This window comes from Acanthopagrus latus, chromosome 3 (assembly GCF_904848185.1).
Source record: "Acanthopagrus latus isolate v.2019 chromosome 3, fAcaLat1.1, whole genome shotgun sequence".
Lineage (NCBI taxonomy): Eukaryota > Metazoa > Chordata > Actinopteri > Spariformes > Sparidae > Acanthopagrus > Acanthopagrus latus.
This window is the reverse complement of record NC_051041.1, coordinates 19,907,213-19,930,875: the sequence shown is the minus strand read 5'-3', so window position 1 is coordinate 19,930,875 and position 23,663 is coordinate 19,907,213. Positions and strand designations below refer to the sequence as shown.

Below are 23,663 nucleotides of genomic sequence, written 5' to 3'. Positions count from 1 at the left end.
GTGTTGGAGCCTCAGAGTGTTTTTCTTTATTCCCCGTCGGTTCCTAACAGGGACCGTCATCTTCACAGACGCTGCACAGCGCCTTCAGTGTTAATTTCTCATGATGCAGCGTAAATATATTCAGCGCTGCTGCTCCAACAGAGACATAACCCGAGGCTCTTCAGGAGTCAGCGCATCACGACCCACCATGAGCGTCTTTATCTTCAATAGCAAAGGTCTTTGTCAGTTACAGCCATCATGTTTAGACCTTCACAGTTAAACAAATACTGGTCAGAAAGGAATGTGGGCTCAGTTTCCTTATTTTCATTTGCAAAACAGAGTTTACCCCCACTCGTGGTTAATAAATATTCATGATATATTAAAGTGACTATGAGGTCTAGTAAAAAAGTGATATTTTTCAGAGAGACTAATTAATTGTTTTACTATACAGCTTGTTTTCCTTGTGATTTTTCACCCACTGGCAACCTTTAATTTACTGCTGCGGCACTTCTGACAAGGATTCAGCATCTTCAGCAAATGTTAATAACTTTGTTTTCAAGGGAAGTGATGTGTGAATGGATTATAGTTATCCCTGGTGTTTTAAAGTATCCTCAGTTGTGTGAAATAGTCCTGTTTATTTAGTAACAGCAGTGACAGTAGTGGGAGCTGAGGGAGCAGCTTAGTTACACTGGCAGACTTTGGTTTCAGCACCATGGTCAGTGACATTGTGTGAGACTGTTGGTGCAGTGTGTGTGTGTGTGTGTGTGTGTGTGTGTGTGTGTGTGTGTGTGTGTGTGTGTTTTCTGCTATTCCCACAAGACTCCTGACCATCGACGTATGTGTTTACTATCAGGATCAAAGTGTCAATGTGTCAAGTCAACCTGAGATCAGAGCTGAGACTTAATCTACTCTCCCTCTGTGTCAAAGTGTGATGTTCACTTTCATTTTCAGGATGACGGAGTGCCTCTGCTGACCTGATTAGGTGACGTTTGAGCTTATGAGTGTTGCTGGTGTCTATGTGGGAGTAACGTAGAACTGCATGCCATAAAGCACACTTGAGTGTTGATCAGTCTATCGGCAAAGATTAGATCGGTATCAGCAGAACTATGTTGCAGTTTTACGTTGCGTTAGGTTCAGTCTTCATTTGTCTCTTGTCAGAATTCTGTGGTTAGGGTTAGGGTTAAACACAGTCTGTTCTGGTCAGATATCCTGACTCTCCACAAACACAGCTAAAAAGTGTCTTAAGGCCTCCTCAAAAACATCCGGTGGTGTCATGCTTACGAATGTAGCCAGTGCACAAATTTGAACACATGCAGAAATGTTGACCACTAACATTTTATCCTGCAGACAGGCTTTAATTTGTTTTTTCCATTCTATTTCTATTCAATAATTAGTTTAAATTTGATGTGCAGTTTCAGATTTATATATCTATTTTGGGTATTTATTTACAACTATTAGCTGTTCACTTCCAGCCTCTTGTGGCAGACTATCATTATCATATTGCCTTTTAAAGATCGGCTATCTGTTGACCTCTGATGCACACATGATTAACCACACCGACCCTGAGAGTAGGTGTAGCTGTCACAAATTGATGCACACTGACATTCACATGCAAACCTGGGCCCTAAGTGTTGCTACAGGCAAGTGTGTCATACTCAATCAGAGCTGCATTAAGGCAAAGTATAGGAGAGAAAATCACGCTTTAGTGTATTAGCCCCATTATGGCTTTGTAGTCGCACTCGAGCTCAGTCGCGGCACACCATTTTCCTACATAACAAGGCCACTGAGATGTAACTGTACACCTTCTCTCTCTCGACTGATGGCAGCGTAATGAATATTTATCGGTTCACTGGGTCAAGGTGTAATATCCGTATTTTCAACGCGACACAACACGCGCCCTCACCCCTCACGTATGTGGCAGGGCATTCATCACCAGGCCAGAATCGTTTACAGCTCGGCCCCGCGCCACCTGCTTCACAGCCTGCCAGCAGATCCGTTTGCATCTTCATTAGCACTCTTACGAACTGCGCTACGACCAGATGTCAGAGGGGCCTGACCTCGGCTCACTTTGAATAAAGCCAACCCACTGGTTGCAAAATTTGTGTCAGAGAAGAAACGTGCCACTTCTCTGCACATTCTGAGATTGAAGTCCTGAATTACCATGGTCACAAGTAAATTGGATATGCTATTTTCTGCTCCAGAAACATTGGGTAGATTGAACCCAGAACCCCCTCCCCGTGGTTGCGAGGCAGGTAATCAATCTTTTGAAAACACACACAAGTCAGTGGGAAAAAAATACTAATAACTCTCAGTCTGAGGTAAATTTAAGTTTGCGTGAGCATTCACACAGATATGAGCATGTTCAAATACACAGCCATGCATCACAGAAAACAGAGAGAAAGCAGGCAGTATTTTCTATTAAAGTAAAGTGAAAGAGGTGACTTGAAATATTTGATAGGCACCTGGAGTAGAGGCGCAAAAACAGTTGAACTGTATATTGCTTGTCTTTGCCAAGTTATAGTTAGTGGGTAAATTATATCAAAACAGCTCATAAACCAGTCAGTCATGATGATTAATGGAATTATCACATTAATATCCAATGCTGGGTTTGCCTTCTGGCGATAGCTCATGATTACCTGTGGTCGGAGGGCATCATCCCCCCAGGACAAAATAAAATTGATCACCTTCAGGGAAAAAAAAAACAAAAACACAGCCACTCAATTGATCCCCAAACAAATGTGATGAGCTCTATTCATGGTTCATCCCCTTTGGGCCTTTTGATGTGGGGAAACTTGCTGAGCCGCCGTGTCCTCCTTTTCTAATAAAGCTGTCATCAGCTGCCAATGTGCACTTTCATGGCGTGGCTCCAAGCTGGCTGAGATCAATAGCGCCTGTCAGGGAGCGCTCCCTAGGCGTAATAAGGCTGGGAGACACATGGTAAGTAGACCACAGGGAGGATCCAGGCAACGCTCTGATTGGATTTGGACCCTGATTTCAACAGGCAGACATGAAACTGTGTTTAGGGGGAAAAGATTTAAAAGAAATTTGGCCATGCATAGATATAAAATAATGTTATTCCAGAATCCGCTTAAAGCAGAAGAACCTGGATGTATGAAGCTGTAGTTAGTTTCTGTTGGGACAGTGGTGATTACACAAACCCTTCTAGTGTAGAATGATGTCACCCATATATATATATATATATATATATATATATATATATATATATATATATATATATATATATATATATATATATATATATCCATCTCCATCACTTCAGAGGATCTACAGCTCTGCCAGTGTCATGCATATTTCATCAAACAACATGCAAGGCTGCCGAGCCCATAGCTCATGTACCTCTGACATCTTTACTAACCAGGCAGCATTGACAGACACACACCACTTTCTGTGCTGGAAATTTACTGTTAATGTGACAGACTGATAGAAAGAGCCATTCTTGCGCTGTCTCATGCAAACACACACCCACACAGCACAGCCACACAGTATTATATCCTGTCATGTCGCCCCTGAAGTGTAGTAGTGACATTTTCTTCTTGGACTTGCAGATGAATTTTGCACGATGTAACATGTCACCAGAACTTCCCAGTTCCTCAGAGACTTCTCCGTGTGGATGTTCTCTGACAAAGTGAGGTGGAATGTTTCTTTGTGCATCGCTGCAAATGCAGGGGAGTCTTTCTATATGAAGACTATCATCATTGTCTTCCTCACAGATAAGATAAGGGCAGATGATTATAGTGGACCCAACAGCTGAGATAACAGTATAATAAACTGAGGTTAAACAAGACTAAAAGTCAGCAGCCATGCTGGTGAACTCTCTAAGCTGAGATCTGAATACTGATGCAGAATGTAGGCCAAGACAACATTTAGTCTGTTTGTAGTCCAAGTTGCACTGACCAATCATGTTTGGCTTCGGCTGAATGCAGGTAAAAAGTCTTTGTGGGGAGCAAACGAGTTAGAGTGCACTTTCCCAACCTATCAGCTAGCATCCAACTTCATCCAACTGTTTTATTCATTTACCTGCTTTCATATGAAAATATCTGTTTAGATAGAGATAAGACCCATCCTGCATCCGAAAAAGGAAGTCTTGGTATGTGAACATCCACTGGCAACACTGAAATCCCTGAAGCTTTGGCCATTTGCTTCAGAGGCTAAATCGGTGTTGGGCAGTAGCCGATGGGTTCAAAAACTGCCTTGTTAGCATGTTAGCAGCTCTGTACTGGCTGCAGACACAGGCACAGCGCTTTGAGCAAAATGCAAACAAAACCATGCTAATTTTCTCAAAGTGACAATGCTAACAAGCAGATGTTCATCAGCTTCCATGTTAACCACCGTGTTCTTATGCTGCCTTTCACATAATGCAGAACACAAAAAATCGCAACAGAACGCCGTCAGGATTCTTACACGTTAACATGTCCAACCAGCCCGACTTCATGAAGTAACAGCTGTTTCACACCACACAACAGTGGCAGCAGCCGTGGGGAGGAGGTATATGACCGTGTTGTCGTTACGCTAGTGAATGTTGCATTTAGACACATTTCAGTATCAGTGCTGTAAAATAAAACGTTATCCTGAGTCATTTTCCCTCCTCTGTTTCTTTTATACATGCAAATAAGCGGCGCTGCTGAAGGTTCTTATCGTGTACACTTGCCAGAGAGACATCACTTTGTGATGTTTTTTGTCAACTTTTGGCATCCTGCACTGGGAACGCTTGGAGGTCCGAAGTAGGAAAATTCAAAGAGGGAATCTGACCTCGGCCTTTGACTGAAACGCAGCATTAGTTTAACGTATCAGCAGGCTAACATGCAACTCCTTCAACAGATGATGAGATATTTCACTCAAATCCACAAGCATGAACCTCATGCTGCTGGTAGAGGAAAAGTCAGGGAAAGTCAGTAGGATTTATCCTCTGTGAACTGTGAATGTGCTGAAGAAAAATCGCATTGAAATGCATCCAGTAGTTGCCAACACGCTGCACTAAAAAACATAGATGTCAATTGAACTATGGGGCTGGAGGAAAAATCAGGGGATAGCCAAAGACAGTAGGATTAATCCTCTGGGGACAATGAATATCTGTACAAAATGAACAGGACTTCCTCTATTAGTTGTTGGGATATTTAATTGTGCACCAAAGTGGTGGACTGTTATGGATTGCTATCCCTGGAGCTATTTCTACAAATAAATATTCAATTCTAGTGACCCACCTTTAGTTTGTAAATAAAGAGAGCCTGGGTAGAAGGTGTTTGTTTTTTCTTTACAACCGATGGTTGCTGTTAATCATTTAGCAAAGCAAGGTGAGGTTTATTTAACACTCCCTCCATTACTTATTCATGTTAAGAAAACACAAACATGGGCATGATTTGTTGGCTGTCAGTGCTTCCTTTTTTCTAAAGGGGACCTGGGGCTGTCGGGTAAATGGATCTTGCTGTTTGGTTGCTTTCGCTTCTGTTTTTAACCCGTGAGGAGAAACCTGCCTGCGTGTTTTTGCCATGTAGATTTAAAAAAATGAAAAAAAAAAAGTTTGATCCTCAGACTCATAACGCGATGTTCTGACCCATCCCTGAATAAGTGTTCCCAATCGACGGTCATATCTGCATCATTGAGTTCACTGATGTATTCTCAGGTCTGAACCCTGTCACAAACTACGATGGTGCATGTTCAAATGTGTGAGGAACTGATTGAAGTTGAAGCTGGCAATTAGTTTCATTGATAACTGTGCCGCCGGGGAGGAACACACCGAACACAGGGGGACACAACACATCTCCTGAATGGAAACAGTCCCATTACTCTCTGTCTGCTGTCCTCACTCCTCTCCTCGCCATTCATCTACGGATATAATGACCAAAGAAAGAGCAAGACGCTGATCTGTCAGGATGATTCACTGTCAATTTAGCAGGCTTTTTATAAAGCTCTGCACAGTGCAGCAGCTGGGTAGATGGAGCCGGCCTCCTAACTCTTGTTATAATCTACATATTGACACATATGATGGCGCAGTGCTGATTGGGGACGACTGTGAGGAGATGACTTCTCAGCAAACACTTTAATTTGACTGAGTGCGGTGTCAGGAGGCGATAACTGGAGCGGCCATTAGCAGCTGGATTTGTTGCAGACTATGCTATGACATGTGATATGGTGCTGAACAGCATTATGCAACAAGGCTCTTTTTGAATTTGTGTTATCGTGCAGCAAATGTGTTGGAATAAAATGCTTGTTTACAATCCGTCACTGTTTCAATTTCTTGTCGACATGAGAAAGCCATTGGCTATGATGCTCGGAGCAGTGTAGCTTGTGCCAAAATTGATTTAAGATGTGAAATCTAGTCTTCCAGCAACCTCTTGCTTACAGAACATACTCTGTTTGCATCTCTCAGAGGAGAGAGGCTCGTTTTGAAAAGATGCATTTATATTGCCGAGACGTGCCTCAAGGTTTTGCATTATCACCGTATGGACTTTCAATGAGCAGGCACTGAGAGGCGGAATTACAGCAGCGTCTTGGCCTCGGTAGGGTTAGCTATAGCCACTCATCGACCCGACAAAGCCTGTGCACGGCCAGCTGCCTGTCTGGCTCCTGACTGGAACAGGCTGCAGACTTTCCAATAAGCTCAAAAACAAGAGGTGGTCTTGGTGCGTTTGCTCCAGCAGTCAAACTGTTCCTCCTCATACGTGAATTATAATCCAGATGAGATGATGAAACGCCGCTGGTGCCAGCAGGGTTATTTTAATAGTAATCCTCAAAACACATTCGAGTCTGGCACAGACACACATACAGTGGCCCTGTAACTTACATATGTACACATGTAAAGTAACGTAATGTAAGTATTGTATGTTAAAATAACTTTTAATAGGGTGAATTCACTCCCGCTGTGGCTTGTTTCTGCACTGTTACTTCAGTGAGAGGGTGGGATCCCAGTGCCGCATTGATTGAGTTTGATTTTGCCTGTAATTTATTTGTTTAATATGTTTTTAAATGTGTCTTAAACACAGTGTATCCCTGCTGTGTGGTTAACTTGAATTTGGTGTGTGGATTTATTTCTGTAGTTATGTATTTCTTCATTAAACTACCTTTCTTTATGTTTTTATTTTGTGAATACTTTCTTTTTCAACACAAACCTAATAACTTTTTACATGCTACTGTCTCTGTACGTGACTCTATTTGCTGTGGTTTTAGGTTACTGTGTACATTTTTGTGACGGAAACAATAAAAATAAAACATTCTTAAGATAAAATCAAACTAAAATTATCACATTTTCCGTATCTAAATCTTGATCTACATAAAAATATTGAGTTCATCCACAGTATGGTCACATTTTGCTGCACAGACTACAGTGTCAGAGGTCATACTGATGCGGGTATAGAAGATGCTGGAGTTACCACAGCAACAAGCTGCGCGTTTGACCAAATCTCTCAGGAGATACAAACCTGCGGAGGTCACCACGGCGGCCTCATCGATCTGTGCGTCATGTGCTTCCTGTAAATAAGCACACTGGCGCCATTGCGTGGCATAATGGAAAACTACAGGAGACTGTGACGATGTAAGATCCAAATATGTCATCAAGTACAAATACAACCTGAGATGAGAGGGTCGGGAAAATAACTGGATTAAGTTAGCAACTATAACACTGATAACACAGTAGTGATCTGAACAGATCCGATTATAGTCTAATCACAGGCATGTGGAGCGCATTTTATTTTAAATAATAAATCACTGATAAGTTATTGTTGTTGTTTTTGTTTTGTTTGTTAATCAGCGTGAACAGAGTTGGACAGAAGTTTCCAGAGTTTACTGTGGAAATAAAAGTGTTAGTTATAATCGCACAGCTCCGCCTTTTCCTTTAAAAACCTCGCATTTATGACACCTCTCTCCTTTTCCTACGTAATGTAACCCAGTCAAACCTTTAAATAACCGAAGGCACGACATCTCCTCTGTAATTAACGCGCAGTGGTGCGCTTTAAACTGAAGCCGCACGTCCGAGCGCACTTACACAGAACTCGAGTTCACCCGTCCCATTTCCTGGATGAGGTTCCTGAGGGAGGATCCAGAGAGGCAGGCATGGGAAAGTTCTCCCCACTTTTTCCGATTACATCGATTCTTTTTAAAGAAAGCAGGCAAACTCAAAGCGACTGCAGACCGCTACTGCAGGCAGCGGAGGGTGACACACGGGAGTCCACAGTCAGTGCTGCTGAGGCCGGGAAGGAGACAGAGAAAGGTAGGCAGGATGATCTGACTCACCTTCATCAGGCCTACAGTGTCTAACACACTTCTTTAATTACCTTTAATCACTCTGTTGCTTTAATTGATGACACCAAAGTCAGTGACAGGGTGTCTAAACTGAAGTCTCATATGTTGATGAGACAGTGATCCCAGTGATCAGTCAGGGTGATAACTGGTTGACCCACGTACATGTTGAGATATGTATGATTTACTTTAACTTGTACTTTGAATACTTAAGTACATTTATTGTTAGATACTTTATCAAGTGGATGTACTATACCGACATGACAACACTCCACTGATGAATTGATTTACTGGACTAGTAAATCATTTGTTGTTTAACATTTTAAACTGTTAGGAATCCCCTTTTTACTGAATGTATCTGTAATCTAATTACAACGTTTTACCCCAGTACTAGAATACAGTTACCTTTTTTTGTGCCCTAATTACAAAATCCCATTTCATTTATTCTGTAACTGCCCAGGCCTGCTTGTAAATGAAAAAAATGTTTTTAAAATTAGTCCTGTGAAAAGCCTATTGTGACTTGTAGTGTCAGTGGTACTGTTGATTTTTTATTTAGTTATACTCTTTTATTGTATTTTCCACTGATATGTAAGTTAATTGGACTTCATCCCCCATAACCTCTTGTACATTGACTCATTACAGCTCTGTTGGTGTTATGCTGGTAGAGATAACAGAAATACCCAAGACAAAACTGCCAGGAGTGAAACAGTCCAGTTATCGTTTTGGTGCCTGACAGCCCATTGTCTCGTCTCATCCTGTCAGAGGAGTTTGTATTTTCACTATTAGGAAGTTTGTTTTTTTCTCTCAGAGGAGAAGAAATAACAGAAAAACAGAGAAAAAAAAAGTCTAAACAAACACATGAGCAGCGTCTCAGCTCCCCCGCACAGGATGTTTATTCAGATGTGTGTGTGTGTGTGTGTGTCGCACGTGATTGTCTACGCGCATGAGTTTCCCACCAGCCACCGACCGTCATTTATCAGTCATGACTTCCATCTCGCCCTCATAGTATTTTCATGTAATTGGTGACTTGACTCAGCTCTGAAGGAATCCAGCTAGAATGGAATGAATGTACATAATAATGCTGTGTAATGTAAAAGTTTGAGGGGCCTCTCTTGGACCCATTCACTCCAGTTTTATTGTGAACAGTGAAAGCCTACACTGCTCAACTCATATTAAATGTTCACTTTAGTACCAGGTGTTTCTGTTTTAGTTCAATTTAGTGTATGGAGGCCTTGTTTTTCACATGCTGATGATGAGGAGTTGGAGCCCAACCTAACAACGGTGTGAGCTCATGGAAGAACTAATAGGGGGCTGCAGCCAGATACACATGTTCCCCTCGGTAAAGAAAGACGCCATTATACTGAAAAGGTTGCGGAAACTTAGCTCGTTTTGTTGCGTATAGAAATCATTAAACACTTACTGTGCATTAGCCGTGCGTTTATGGAAACCCATGAGAATTCTGCAGTGGGAATAAAATATACCAATTAGGTGTTAAGTGGCACATTCAAGCCAATCTGTTCAGCAGTGTAGCAGTAAATAAAAAGGTGGATGAACTGTTTGACCCGTATAACAACTACAGCTAGATGTACATGCTGGTGTAATGGGCTCCAAGCAGCCAGTACGGCCGGCTCAATCAGAGGAAACATGTTTTCTGCATTTGTTCAGAGATGTTCAGACCATAAAATCTCTTGAGGCTTTATTCTCAATTTTATCTTGTGACAATGATGTGCTTATGCTTTGGTTAGCATTGGGCACATAAAGACAATTCACAGGGCTCGGAAAAAAAAATCTTGTTTTGTCTTAAAACACCTGTTTTGGATGCCACAAACACAGCTGGAGATGTCCTGAGGAAAATATTCAGTGCTGTCATGTTTACAGATATTGAACCACCTTCTCAAACTGCATATTTTTATAAATGTCAGTATGGTACATAGCTTCATACATATATGGGACTGTATCATTGGTTTGCAGAAATGTTGACTGCGAACATGTTATCCTCACGACTGGGCTGATACAGCACATCACAGTTTAGACGAGCATAACAGAGTTTAAAACTCAAATTTGTGAGTCTCATCAGTCTTGCGTCTCATTCTTGAAGCGTCAGTATTTGACGAGTTGGGAATAAGACTGAAATCAACTATCTTAGAAATGGGACCTTCAAACAGATGATTTGAAGCTGGTTTATTTTGCTAACAGTTTTTTTTTTTAAATAGGTTTCAAAGCATTTTTGGTAAAATATGCAGCAACTCAGGTTTGATTCAGATAAGCATTAGATTTATGGGGGGAAAAAAGACATGTGCCAAATTATTTGCTTTGTTTCTTAAGAAAAATTGTGGAACATCTTCATGGGCATTTTTAATGTGACTGTGCATCTTGTATCGTAGGTATACAGCTTACCTTTCTAACTAATCAAACTGCCTGAAAACTAATCAAAAGTTCAGCGAGTTGTGATATTAATTGTGGATAGACTTACATCCATTAGGAGCTGCGGCTGACCAAAATGGCGGCCATGTTGACACATCACTCTGATGATTGAGGAGAGTTATCGGCCTGTTTGTCTTAGAGCGCCCCCATAGGTTGAGTATGGCTCAGTTTAAATGTGTGTCTGGTTTTGCATTGTTGATATCTCTGCTGCAAAATTCATTCAAGGTGTGGTCCGATGCACAGCCACTGTTAAAGACGGTGTAATCCAATGAAAACTGCATCGATTTTACTTGAACCTGTCTTTATTTAGTATCCTCAGTGTTATTATTTTTTATTAAAGTTAGTTAAGTATGTTTTACAACATTTTTGATCTGTATTTACTCATTCTCTACCAACTGTCCCTCTTAGGAGCAGAGGATGTCCAGAGCTGACTGGTCCTTCCTGGAGCACCTGCTGGAGGAGGGACAGGAGTATTCGACAGCCATTGGCCGCGTCTGGCTTACTGTGCTCTTCCTGTTTCGCATCCTGGTACTGGGAACTGCTGCTGAATCTGCCTGGGACGACGAGCAAGCAGACTTTGTCTGCAACACGAAACAGCCTGGCTGCCCTGCTGTGTGCTACGACAGAGCCTTCCCCATCTCACACTTTCGCTACTTTGTCCTCCAGATCATCTTTGTCTCCACACCGACTATCTTCTACTTTGGATATGTGGCTGTACGGGCTGTGAAGGACACAAATGGAGAGGAGAATGAGAGGCAGGCAGAAGAAGGTGGTGGTGGGAGTAAGAGAGGAGGAATTGAGATAGAGAGAGACAATAAGTATGTTACTAAAAATGATGAGAAGGAGAAACAAGAGGATGGTGGAAAAGGCAGAAGAGTTGACAAGGCTCCTCCTGAGCCTCCTAAACTGAAAGGCAGGCTGCTGTGTGCATACGCTTTCAGCATCCTGGTAAAAGTCCTCCTAGAAGCCGGTTTCATGGCCGGGCTGTGGATCCTTTATGATGGCCTCTTCATTGCAGCAAAGTTTGAGTGCCAGGGGTTCCCTTGTCCTCACACGGTGGACTGCTTTGTCTCTCGTCCCACGGAGAAGACCATCTTCACCATCTACACTCAGGTGATCGCCGCCATCTCCCTGCTCCTCAACCTCATCGAGCTCCTCCACCTCCTTCAGCTTGCCATCTCCCAGCGGCTGGAGAAGCACTACCGCAAGGAGCAGGAAGACTACCTACCTCCGGTAAAAGTGGTAGCAGCGCCAGAGGAGGAGCCAGAAAGTCAAGCAGGGGCGTTTCCGCACAAAGCAGCGAGCCACGTTGATCTTCCCGTGCAGGCTGCATGCCACGCTAACCCCTGCGAGAGCTACAGGGATCTGGAAATAGAGGTGAACTCGGGACCTGGGGAGGCTGTGAATGACGTGCTTCCGAGTTATGTGAACTGCATGGGGGCTATGAGGACGACACATTCCCCGAGAGTCCATTACAAGAAACAGGCACCACAACACACTGGGAAAAACACTAAGAGTGTCCAAAAAGGACACCTAAAGCAGAAACACTATGTATGACGCAGTCTGATGTGGTGTTGAAGGATTTGTTTGACCCCAGATTTCTTCCAGTTTCTTCCTACTATCCTACACATGACACTCGACTAACTAGAGTGCACGGTGAGAGCTCAAATTAGAGAGAAACGAGGAAGAACAGCTATTGCACTGTAAACTGGATGCCTCGGAGGCAGGCAGACATTAAAACCCAGATTTACCAGATGAATTGACCTATTCAAAAAAGCAACATTTTGAGAACACTCCCCAAGGCAACGAAAATGGGACTCAACAATAAAGAAGACACAGTCATAAGATGCTTTCACGTTACACTTTATGGCTTTTAGTCTTGAATGTGGCAGTGGAAAAAGAAAATCTGCAAGGCGGGGGGGGGGTTTGTCTGTGGAGGGATGTTGTGAGTGTGCAGTGGGAGCACATTTAAGAGTATTCCTCTGAGATTTGCACTGTAACCCCTGGAGTTCTCTGAAACCTCCTCCCTCTCTCCAGGCCTGTGTTCGCACTGAGGAATGCTCTGGTCTCTGGGTCCTGCTCAGCTCCCCAGAGGATAATGGCTGCGTGGATGTAGGCACGCATGCATGCACACACACAATGTACTACCCCCCCCCCCTTTCATAAGTTTTGGTCAGTTGGGGTTATGGTCTGAGAGGGAAGGGGAGCCAAACCATGAGAATGCTGGGATTTTTACATGTCTTCTCATTGCCAGTGACCGAACCATTTCATCTGTGAGGGAAGAGCGAGAGAGAGTGGATACTCCAATGCAAGAGCTGAATAATGGAGCACAGACAAGTAGCCAGTTTGAAAATCAAACCTTTTTGAGAGCCTGGGAGAGAACTCAAGAGATAAATAAGTGATTGAACACTGAATGGACCGAAAGCGGTACAGAGCTGTGCAGACCTAAAGGTGTACTCTGTGGTTTTGGGGAAGATTTTAATCTGAAGAAAAAGATCTTCACTGATGCAACAAAATTATTATTATTTTTTTTTTCATGACTGATCACAATTTCATACTGTTTTACTTTATTTGGCAGACCCTGCCACTTTCCAGCTTCAAAAGTTTTGAGAACAGCTTTATTCAGTTGTGGAAAAAGTTTGTATTAGGACCTCATTAATATTTTAAAAATTAAAATTCTTACATCCAAAACTACATAGTGCCCCTTTGAAGAGCAACTTCAAGGTACCATTTTTACATATTAAAGTGTGTTTACAAGTCTTGGCGAGTTCTGCTGCATATGGATAAAGTTAAATGAAGCCTTTTGTGGCTGCAGAGGAGGCTGCATTACATTGCCTCTGGTGACGTCACCCTGTCGCTAAGTTGTATTGTGGGTAATGTAGGAACCAAGTTTCGGAGATCAGCGCATTTGTTTAGCTTTGCACTTGAAATCAATACATCAGAACCATATCACTTTTTTTATTCCATGCATCATTCTTTGTTTTCAGAACCTGCCGTATACATTCCCCACAATGCAACTCAGTCACTGAGTGATCACTGGAGGAAATTTATCAGGTTGCATGCAGCTTCCTCTGGAGACACAAAAGGCTTTATGCTGCTTTTCTTCACACATGCACTAGCACTCCTCAAGACCTCTTAACACACTTCAATGTGTGAAATTGGTGGAGTTACCCTTTAAATGAAAGGAAATGACTAACTATGTGAAAACTGTGTTTAATGTTTAATGTCTGTGAAGAAATACCAGTGCTAATATTTATTATTTTGTGTAAAATAAAGTGTACCATTAAATAAATGATGCACAGTCAATCACTCAAATTAAATTCTGCATTTTTCACCTTAGACAAAATACACTGTAGATGGTATACAGTGACTAGATTCCATACAAGCTGATGTCTTGCGTACATGATGGTTTTATTCCTCTCCTGTGGATACAGGGATGAGATTTCTCCGTGGGGAAAATGTCTCTGAAGTGTGCATTGCCTCTGTGTCCACCCATACACTCTCTGCTATCCAAATACTGTCACAATACGGAGGCAGTGAATCACTCAAGAGCAAGCTTTGGGAATAATAGAAACACGCAGCTGTGGAGAAGTGGATGAGCCTTACAGGGTATCACGAGCATAACCTCCTTAGGGGGAAAAAATGGAGAGAAATAACTTTGATTTAATGGCTGTTTTCAAATCCGCAGCTCTGGCTGTAGAGGGAAGAAAGGCATCAATTATATGCCAGTAAAAGTTCATACAAGGTGGAACAGCATTTTCTATTTAATATCCCCCAGGGAGTCCTCACTGTTAACGCTGTTTTCGCGGAAAGCAATTGATAAAATCCAGAACTCAGCACCTTCCAAGAAGGTGCTCGTCCAGGCTCCGCATGAATGTAGCCATATGTCTTTTCAGGGCGGCAGCCTCAGCGCTCGGCAACACGGTGCTCATTTCCAGCAATTTACAGAACTGTCTCCATGACGATAAGAGATTATCTATAGCAGGAAAGGGGGTTTATGGGAAATTTAAGTGAGACAGGTTCTCATAAAACAAACAGCTTGAACCGTGTGAGGCCAAACAAGGACTACAAAAAGCAGCTGTGAAACTGAAATTAAAAATACTTTCTTTCTCTCTCTGCAGTTTAATCAACATGTTTTATGATTTGATAATAATAGGAAGACTCGTTTCTCAGTCCTCAGAGTGGAATGTGCTTTCATTGTTGGCAGCCCCTCCCTGTGTCAAGGATAAACTGGCAGATATCGTCAAGAGAACAATCCAAACAGAGCCTGCTGAAGCTGCCCAGTTCAGTGTCTGTTCACAAGAACTTGGCTGGCATTCTCATGCAGTCTTGTTATCTCAGTCCAGGTGGGTGGGTGCATGTGTGTGCGCTCGCATGCATGTATCATGTGTGTGTTTTCACAAAAAGCCAAGGGGTCATGGAACAGATTGTGCAGGGGGCGACCTGCATCAGCCCTGCGCCTGCCAACAAAAGCTGACAGCGGAGCTCGCTTTAGCATCCATCTTCCTTATATTTGATCAAGCGAGAGAAGCCCTACACCCTGCTCTGTTCTTTACACAGCGTAAACTCTCACCTCACATTCAGAGGAGCAGACATAAACCCTCCAAGACGAACAGATTCTACACAGTCATATCTACTCACCAGAAAAACTGCAGCCATCCCAGTGAAGCCCCCTAACAGTGCCGATCAAAGTGATGTTTTGGCTCCATGTTCCTCTGTCAGGACAACAGGACATAAGCAAATTGCTCTCCCATTCATTGGTTTGATTACCCATAATTTACGTCTAGACTTTTTCCCCACACACCGCTTTCAGAGGACATTCCAATAAAGCCTTAACAATGGAGATATTTGTTTGTGTAAAGCTGTGAGCAAATAAAAATGAGTGGGAGTCATTAGCTCGGACGACCCCAATCTGTGTGACAAGTCATCTCTAACGGTCATACATGCAGCCTCTGGGATCAGCTGCCATTCTGACTGCGCTTCCTGACATTGTTGGAGTCACTGCTGATGCATTTCCTAACTCTGCTGGTGAAGCCACAGGGCCGCTGATCGCACACAAAGACACACAGTTTGGTGAATGAGTGCGCTTGCACACACACAGACACACACACACACACACCTCCACACACAAGCATTTAGTGTGAAGCAGCTCAAAGGGCCAACAAGTAGCCTCTAGGTTCGAGCAGGTCTTTATGAGAGGCCAACAGTCATACCCAGAGGCAAATCTCCTTTAGGGAAGGTCTCACAAAGTCATGCCCTGCACTGAAGGCTCCGGAGGGTCTTTAGAGGATCCACATGTGCCAAACCTGCTCTGTTGTCACACCTCCTGCCAGCTGAACTGTTGAAAGCTTAATGTATCCAGAGGAAGCGCCCTGAACAGACAGAGAAGCCACTCTCTCTCTCAGTTTGTGCAGCTGTCCTTGACTTTGCATTGACTTTGACAGCCTAACCCCAACCTTTAGCCTAACTCTAACTATGATCTAACGATCGAACTCTAACAGTTTATGCCTTACCATAACCTCAGTTCATACCTTACAACTAAACTTGACCAGGACCTCAGAAATCATGTTTTGGACTGGTCCATCAGGACTACTGATCCTCACATGGTCAGTGTTTATACCAGAAACAGTCCCCAATAGGTAAGAAAAAGGCATACATACACACACACATACACACACTCACACACGTACACACACACACACACACAGCGGTAAACAGGGCTTAAAATAGCAAGCCATGAGGTGAATGAGGTTAATCAAAATTATGCAACATATCTGGATTTTGAGGTATTTACAAATAATCTGCCACATATTACAAAAATCAAACAAAAAAAGCACTTTTAAGGGTTTAGCGTTTATGCAGTTGTGTGTGTTCCGTGTACATACTCCCATTGTTTCACTTGACTTATATCTGCACAACGCCGACACACGACTCCCTCAGTATCCATAACAATGTCACGTCCGAGCACCCACTCCTTAATTTGGCCATTTGTGCTACTCGACAAAACGACTGCAAAATGCTTTGAGCAGATCCTAAATTTAAACTCTGGGCAGGAAGTGGGTCTGTATCTGTTTCCTGCTCCAGTATTGTTTCTCCCCAGGGATTGGTCGTTTGGGATTGTTCACCCTGACAATGGGGCTGCACCGCAGTGGGCATTGTTGCATTGTTTTGTGGCGACTCCGCGGTGCTTTGTTGACCTAATGTCATGGCCACCCCATCAAAGACCAGTGAAGGATGAGGGTAATGGGCAAAGAGCCGTCTGTGCGGCTGGAGTCAATTTAGAGGGCTGGTGCTGGTGTTCATAGCTGGCCGTGTGTGTGCGTGTGTGTATGAGGTGGGGTCTAAGTAGGCATGTTCATGTTTATTTGGTGGTCTCTCTTAAACAATCGGTTGTCAGGAAGAGTTACAGGTAAGTTTTACAACTTGTGCTTTGTAGTTTTGAGCTGCAAAGTAACACATTAGTGTTATTATTTTGGTGAAAGTAACACAAAGAATAATCATTTTAAATAGTAACAGTAAGTGACTAATGCATCTATTGCCAGTTTAAAGCTGCACTCATTTAAATTTTTTTATCATTATGCAAATATATTAGTAAGTAAGCTGCACTTATCAATATTTTTGCATGAACAATGAGTATGATGACTAAATGTCAGACTAAAGGTGCTGCTCATAGTGAATCACAGAATCATAGAATCATCTTCCGGCTGTTCAGTTCCCCTCAGCTCTATGGAGCCTTTTTAGCACCTTTGAGCTCATTGTTTTGTTTTGTTTTCATCGCACAACTTAACTGTTTTGGTTCACTCACACAGCACTTATCAACTTTGCTTCCAGCGAAATTGCTCCGCCAGACAGACTATGTGCAACCTGCCAAGAACAAAACAACAGACAAAGTTAGCAACTAGCCAGTGAATGCAGTGAAGCATTTAGCAAGTAAATATGTAATTTACCAATGAACTGGTGGGGACCCAAATGGTTAATTAAAAGGAAATAATGGACTTATATTTGTCAGGTGGCCAGGAACTTGAAGTGCACACCAAACTGTGTAATAGACGTGCTGGTCTGTCATGTCACTGTTGCTTACAACACTGTCTCACTCCGTGTACAAGTTAGCAACATCCATTTACACTTTTAAAACAAAAGCACCAAAGGTACTTGGTTAGGTTTAGGAAACGTTGTTTATAAAGGTTCTTGTTCATGTAAAAGGTCCTGAAAGTTAAAAAGTAACGGTGTCAGTAGTCTCACCTTCAACTCTGTGACTTTGAAACATCATATGCCATGTCACACATTTGCAAAGAACAGTATTTGCCCATATTAGTGACAGAAGTGAAGCTAACTGGGACCTGAACAAAGGACAGAGGGAGGAGCTAAAATAGAGCACTTTAGACAGAGGGGGGATACAGTGCTGCAGCACTGGACTGTATGAGAGAACTGATGTGTATTTTGAGCATTAAAGCATGTAAACTTCTTCTAGTAGGAGCCCAAAATATAACTGGGGCTGAAAAGAGCGTAACATGTCTAATTTAAAATAGCTACATCCTGTACATCCCAATCATCACTGACTATCAACTTTATACATGATTTGAAAACTGGTCTCCAAGCTCATAGTCCTGTGACTGACCGCCCATCCACACGTCTGTTACATAACTATTGTAACTGCTAATGTTGCTCAGTCACATTTTCAGGTGATAAACTGTGAGTGTTGTGTTTTCAGCTCATTCTACTCACCCCAGGTGGAAAAAACAACCATCCAATAAACACTTGATGCCGCTTTAAAGTTTAATACATGGAGAATGAAAATGTCCTGTTTCTCCTTCAGACTTAATAAAAGAGAGACTTAATCTCCAAATGTTGCTTGAAGAGAAAACAAAAAAACCAACAAATTAAGTTGGCCACTGTGTTTTTTTTTTTTACAAGTTGTTCAGCACATTTCAATTTGCAAGGACTTCTTATTTTTTTCATGTGGTGGGATCATTCCTGAAACAGCAGCTCTCGTTCATTGACATCTAAACCCAAGTATGACATGAAATTTTTGAGCTACATGTGATTTCAGCTAATTTAGTGAATCCAACTATCTACTGCATCCTGGCTGTCAGAGAACTTTTCTTCAGTTGTCCCCCATGAGAATATACCTGGAAGTATTTCTACTTTAGACAATACTTCCCCTACTAGGATGAGACTCTCCATATGATTACATCCAGGATTCTTGTCTGTGTATAGGTTTGATATACAGCAATACCTGTATCCCTGTGTTCTGTGTGTGTGTGGTTGTTAAATAGGGGATGTGGTGCCCTTCCAGCGGCAGACAGCTCTATTGTTCCTGCAGCACAGGGAACAACGTCTCCGGCCTGTCCACTCAGGATGTTGAATTGTACCTCCTTTAAAAAAAAAAAAGGAACAACCAGCATCACCCACGCCCATTATCCCCATCATCCAGCAAGAACAATGGAGCACCTCCAAACATCCCCGTCCTTTCCCAGGAGCCTCGGCGCTCGGTTCCCACAGTACTGTCCAGTTCTAAGCTGCTGGGCCATTGTTAGTCGGCTGACCTGTCCTCTGATTGTTCCCTGGAGGACACACACACACCTTTCACACACCTAAAAGGACTCCGAGTTGACGTTCTCTCTCTCGCAGTATAAGAGAGCCCCTCCGTCCTCGCTGGTTTCACATGGAAACTTCCACCAGCTTGAAGTAATTGCCGAGCTTAACATGCACAACCGGGGTCATTCCACTCTGGAGCGGGTCATTCCACTCTGATAGCAAACTTAAGTGGGGAGTACAAGCCGATGACTGCCGATAGCGCACCGCTTACCGCTGCGGTGCCAATATAAATCTGGGCCTTGTAATCTTTCCCCAGTCACTAGCTGGAGGGGTAACGTAGCGGAACTCATCCTGGCACGCTGGAAAGGTTATTCATTAAGAGAGCTTGTGGGGTGCAGGAGAGGTGGACCTCCACAAAGTTTTCTCATTTTGCGGCCTTTATGACAGGATAACTCGTGTGTCTTCAATCAATGATGAATTCTTATTAAAGTCTTTGTTTCCCGGCACATCACTGTTTTAATAATGAAGACGATGAAGATCTTTTTGATCGACTAGTGAGAGCCTACACAGGGAGGGCAAACGTCATGGCAGCATCACTAAAGTGCTGAGTGAGTCTGTCTACAGATTCTGTGACCTCTGCTTTATTCATAATAATAACAACATATTTTTAATCACTGCTGATATTGCTGTTTTTGGATTTGTATATCAGTCCTGACGTTACTGATGGACTGTGAGATAAAGAGAGGCAAGCTGCCCTTTAACGGATGTAGTTAATTTTAGCCTCATGCTGTGCCGCTGGATCAAAAGGAATGTTTTCACAAAATTTCCCACGGGGTCGTACGTGTCACTCTGCTGTGGAGCTGTTGTTCAGAGCAATCACACACAGCGTCCTCGCAAAGACAGATTTTAGCCAGGTTAGGACCTGTTCCTCACACAGGGTTTAACCAATTCTGCCAAGTTGTTATCTGGCTAAAATTATCCTGTTGGCTCTGATCCAGCTGACTGAGTCATTGAGTGGAGCTGTATGACTGAGTGGGTAACCTTAAATGGAATGGTGCACTCGTCATATGACGCTGTAACATGGTGGAGGGAAGTAAACGCTGGATTGATGGCAAGAAACTTTTTACCAGTTTTTACCTTGTCACATATTGTTTCCTTTGCTTGTTCATGTCACTCAAATTAGAGTGTTAAAATGTCATGATCACATCTGATGTTTTCTGCCTTTTACCAGTCAAAGGTTATGGGCTTTGGGGTTGTTCTTTTTAAGGGTGCCTATGTACGTAATGTTTGCGTGATAATTGCTCCAATAGATCATGATGGTTTCTACCTACGGTACCTAAGATTTATCCAAAAGCATCATACCAACAACACAAGGAATCATTTAAAGCCAGCTTTCAAAAACTGAAAAATCCAGACTTATTCAAATGGATTGTTTTTTTTCTGTAATCATCCTTTTTCTTTGCCAGAGGCAGAACACATAATTGTCTATAGGCCAAATTCCAAGAGGAATGAGTTCCCAGTTTCCCCATTTCTCATCTCTTTGTCTCCGCGTTCCCTCGAAAATGATTTCCTACCTTGAAGCTGAATGAGCAGAGCCATTACTTCCTTCCTCTGACTTTGATGTTACTTTCTGTCCCTGGCAGCAGTTTTATAATCAAGTGAAATCAGATTATTTGTTCAGACCTGAATGTGAAACAATGCTGCTGAAACACAAGTGACAGAAACTTGAAACTTTTGTTTGATTACTCCGTTAGAAAAAATCACTGGGCAGAACTGGCGATGTCAACAACTCCTTAAAGGAGATGCAGATATTTACTGAAATATCAACACAGCTGTAGCAGACACACACATCTTTATTTATCACACTTTCAGTGAAACACATAATTAAAACTTTTCGTGTGCAAACAGTCTTCCTTATATGAATGTATTATGTGGATGCTTCAGACAATAATGGGACTAAGCAGCTTAAACTTCCTGAGGGGACCTCCCGTACTGTTGGATTATTTTGTCACATACCATCAAAGGTTACATGTCATGAGATAAAGAGACCTACAACAAAGACCCGTCTTTCTTCCTCCTCTCTCATGTTCTCAAACAAAAGTCCTTTCTAAATGTACAGAAAAGATAAAAAGGACAAAGGCTTTGTGACAGGCTTGAAACATGCAAATCAGTTTTTTTTGTGCATGAAATGACAAACTCTGTTTGATGCAACTGCAAAGACACAATAACATCTGTCACTGTACTCACAACTAGATTTAAATTAAACAGAAAATGACCAGCTCACCTCAAAGCCTGCCAACAGTTTGAAGCATGGACACTCGAGACGTAAAGGTGCAGTATGAGAGAATTGTAGTTGAAAGGATAAAAAACTACAATTATTCACAGAATGTAAAGGAATATCAATTTGTGATATTTACTGAGATTGGCATGCTAACCAGTTAGCCCCAGCCCATCCCAGTCCTCAGCTCCTGTGCTAGCAGGGTAAGCACCAACACGCTCCTGGTGCTCGGAGCTCACCGTTTGGCCATCTGCATGGCTAACTGAGCTAATTAGCTAATGGCAGCTACAGTTAGCAGCAACAGTGGTTACTCTGGTGGTATTTGTGTTGTGTATGAATTCAACAGATGGCAAATTCTTCCATATTGCACCTTCAGGATGTTGTAATTGCAGTGTAAGACAGAAGTTAACAGTCATGTGCAACATCAGAGGGAAGGTAAGAATCACATACAGCACACTTAAGCTATAGTCGACTCAATTCAAGTGTTTATGATCAGCCTCTAAAAGGTATTTACACAAGTGAGCTGATGCTTTCTGGTCACCAGGGATGAGGATGAATGGCTGCACAGGTGTTTCTGCCCTCCAGTTCGACCCGTTTGCTCTCCTGCTGAGAAAGGGGCAAAAACAAGTCTCTCACGCCTATAACGTGATGGGCTAGCTCTTCTCGGGTCGGTTCCTGTTCAGAGCCGCTCTGGGTGTGAACTCCAGTTTCTCTTTGAGGCTAAGCACCTGGGTGCCGTCCATGCCCGCCTGTTCCTCTAGCTTCCTCTCCTCCCTCAGCTCCAGGATGCCCTTCTCCTCTCGAAGTTTAGGGGTCCCTCTGACGAACCACTCCAGGTGGTAGCCCACCGCTCCCACCACGAAGGCCACGGGGAAGGTGACATAAGGAGCATAGGTCCGTAGCGCTGTCCACATCACAGGCCACATGACTGCACGCTGCCTTGGCTCCCAGGTGCTCCACGGGGGGGAAATAATAAAGTGGTGAGTCCATTTTAGCAGACAGAGAAAGATGATCACAGTATTCAGTATTTCAAATAGCATATCATAAATATCAATTTCCCCAAGTAGTTTTGGAAAGCACTTATTCTCAGCTAGTCCCCCCTTGTAGTTGAAAGTCATTGTGACTATAAAACCATGAAATTAAAACTACTGAGGTAATAACAGTCCTCACTGCATATACAATTAATTAATGGCATTGTCTCGAAACTGTGGTGATAGCCAGTGTCTGACATGGACTGTTTCCATGCAGGTATGTGCAATTAGTTTTTAGTCTGCTATTCATAAACGTCAGACTGTCACCACACATGAAGGCTGTCTGTCCTTCTCATGTCCTCCTCACAGTTTCCCCAGCCAACAAACATGCCAACATAATGGCGGACTCAGTAGAAGATCCAGACCAAAACAATCCCGAAACCAGACGTTTTCCCTATGTGAACAGCCTGACATAAACCTGACATACTGTCAACATAACATTAGCATCGCTTTATCAATGCTTATCAAATCAGCGGCGATAGCGCTGCGTTCTTTCGAGACACTTGGAGATCCCTACAAATTTGCAAGTTAATTTTTTTTGATAATCTGCGCTTTTTAGTTTGTTGCATCCTCGCCGAAATGAAAAGCGCCTCTCCTTTATTCCGAAGGAGCTTTTACGTGTGTCCTAGGCCGTGTAGTTTTCTTTGTACACAGGGAAAAACATTACATCGTCAAATCTGTTATGGAGTTTTGCATGGCGTCGGCTAACCACACAACGTCGGCGAACAGGGATATAACTGACTGGGACACAGCGTCTGATGACGTGAGGAAACGGTTGACATCACTACGGACAAACGTTTGCTCGAAAATAATAATTGAAAAAAAAAACACGACAGTCCTTGTGAGGTTTATATCTCTAAGAGTTTTCTAAGGACATTAGTTGTGACATAAGTCTCCGCTCACCTTTACCCGTTAGCACGTTGATACAGCAGCGGGTCAACGCAACTTCCGTGTGACTGTCGGTCAACTTCCTGGTTGAACTTGATTGGCTGATGAGCTCCAGTTTGCTGCAACCAAGAGGGTTCAACCTGAGCTTTCTCGGTGCTTTAACCCCGCCTAGTGGTCAACATGGCGCACTACATGAGTGTTTGAGGAACGCCAAAACAGACATTTACATTTAGCTTATTGTGAGGAAAGACAAGGGGATCAACAATCTGCTG

At 42.8% G+C, this 23,663-nt stretch overlaps 2 protein-coding genes across 2 annotated transcripts; one reads left to right on the top strand and one right to left on the bottom strand.

The window, feature by feature from the left end:
* The first annotated feature begins 7,729 nt into the window (after window positions 1–7,729).
* Window positions 7,730–15,511, top strand: gja4 (gap junction protein alpha 4). The gene is made up of 2 exons (XM_037094184.1): window positions 7,730–8,203; window positions 11,065–15,511. The coding sequence occupies exons 1-2, from the start codon at window positions 8,012–8,014 to the stop codon at window positions 12,211–12,213; spliced, it is 1,341 nt and encodes a 446-aa protein (XP_036950079.1). The 5' UTR covers window positions 7,730–8,011; the 3' UTR covers window positions 12,214–15,511.
* Window positions 15,512–21,027: 5,516 nt separating this feature from the next.
* On the bottom strand, window positions 21,028–23,539 carry smim12 (small integral membrane protein 12). Its single transcript, XM_037093179.1, has 2 exons — window positions 23,407–23,539; window positions 21,028–22,426 (listed from the first exon to the last, which is right to left on the bottom strand). Exon 2 carries the CDS (start codon window positions 22,396–22,398, stop codon window positions 22,126–22,128), a length of 273 nt encoding a protein of 90 aa, XP_036949074.1. The 5' UTR covers window positions 22,399–22,426; window positions 23,407–23,539; the 3' UTR covers window positions 21,028–22,125.
* Window positions 23,540–23,663: the final 124 nt, after the last annotated feature.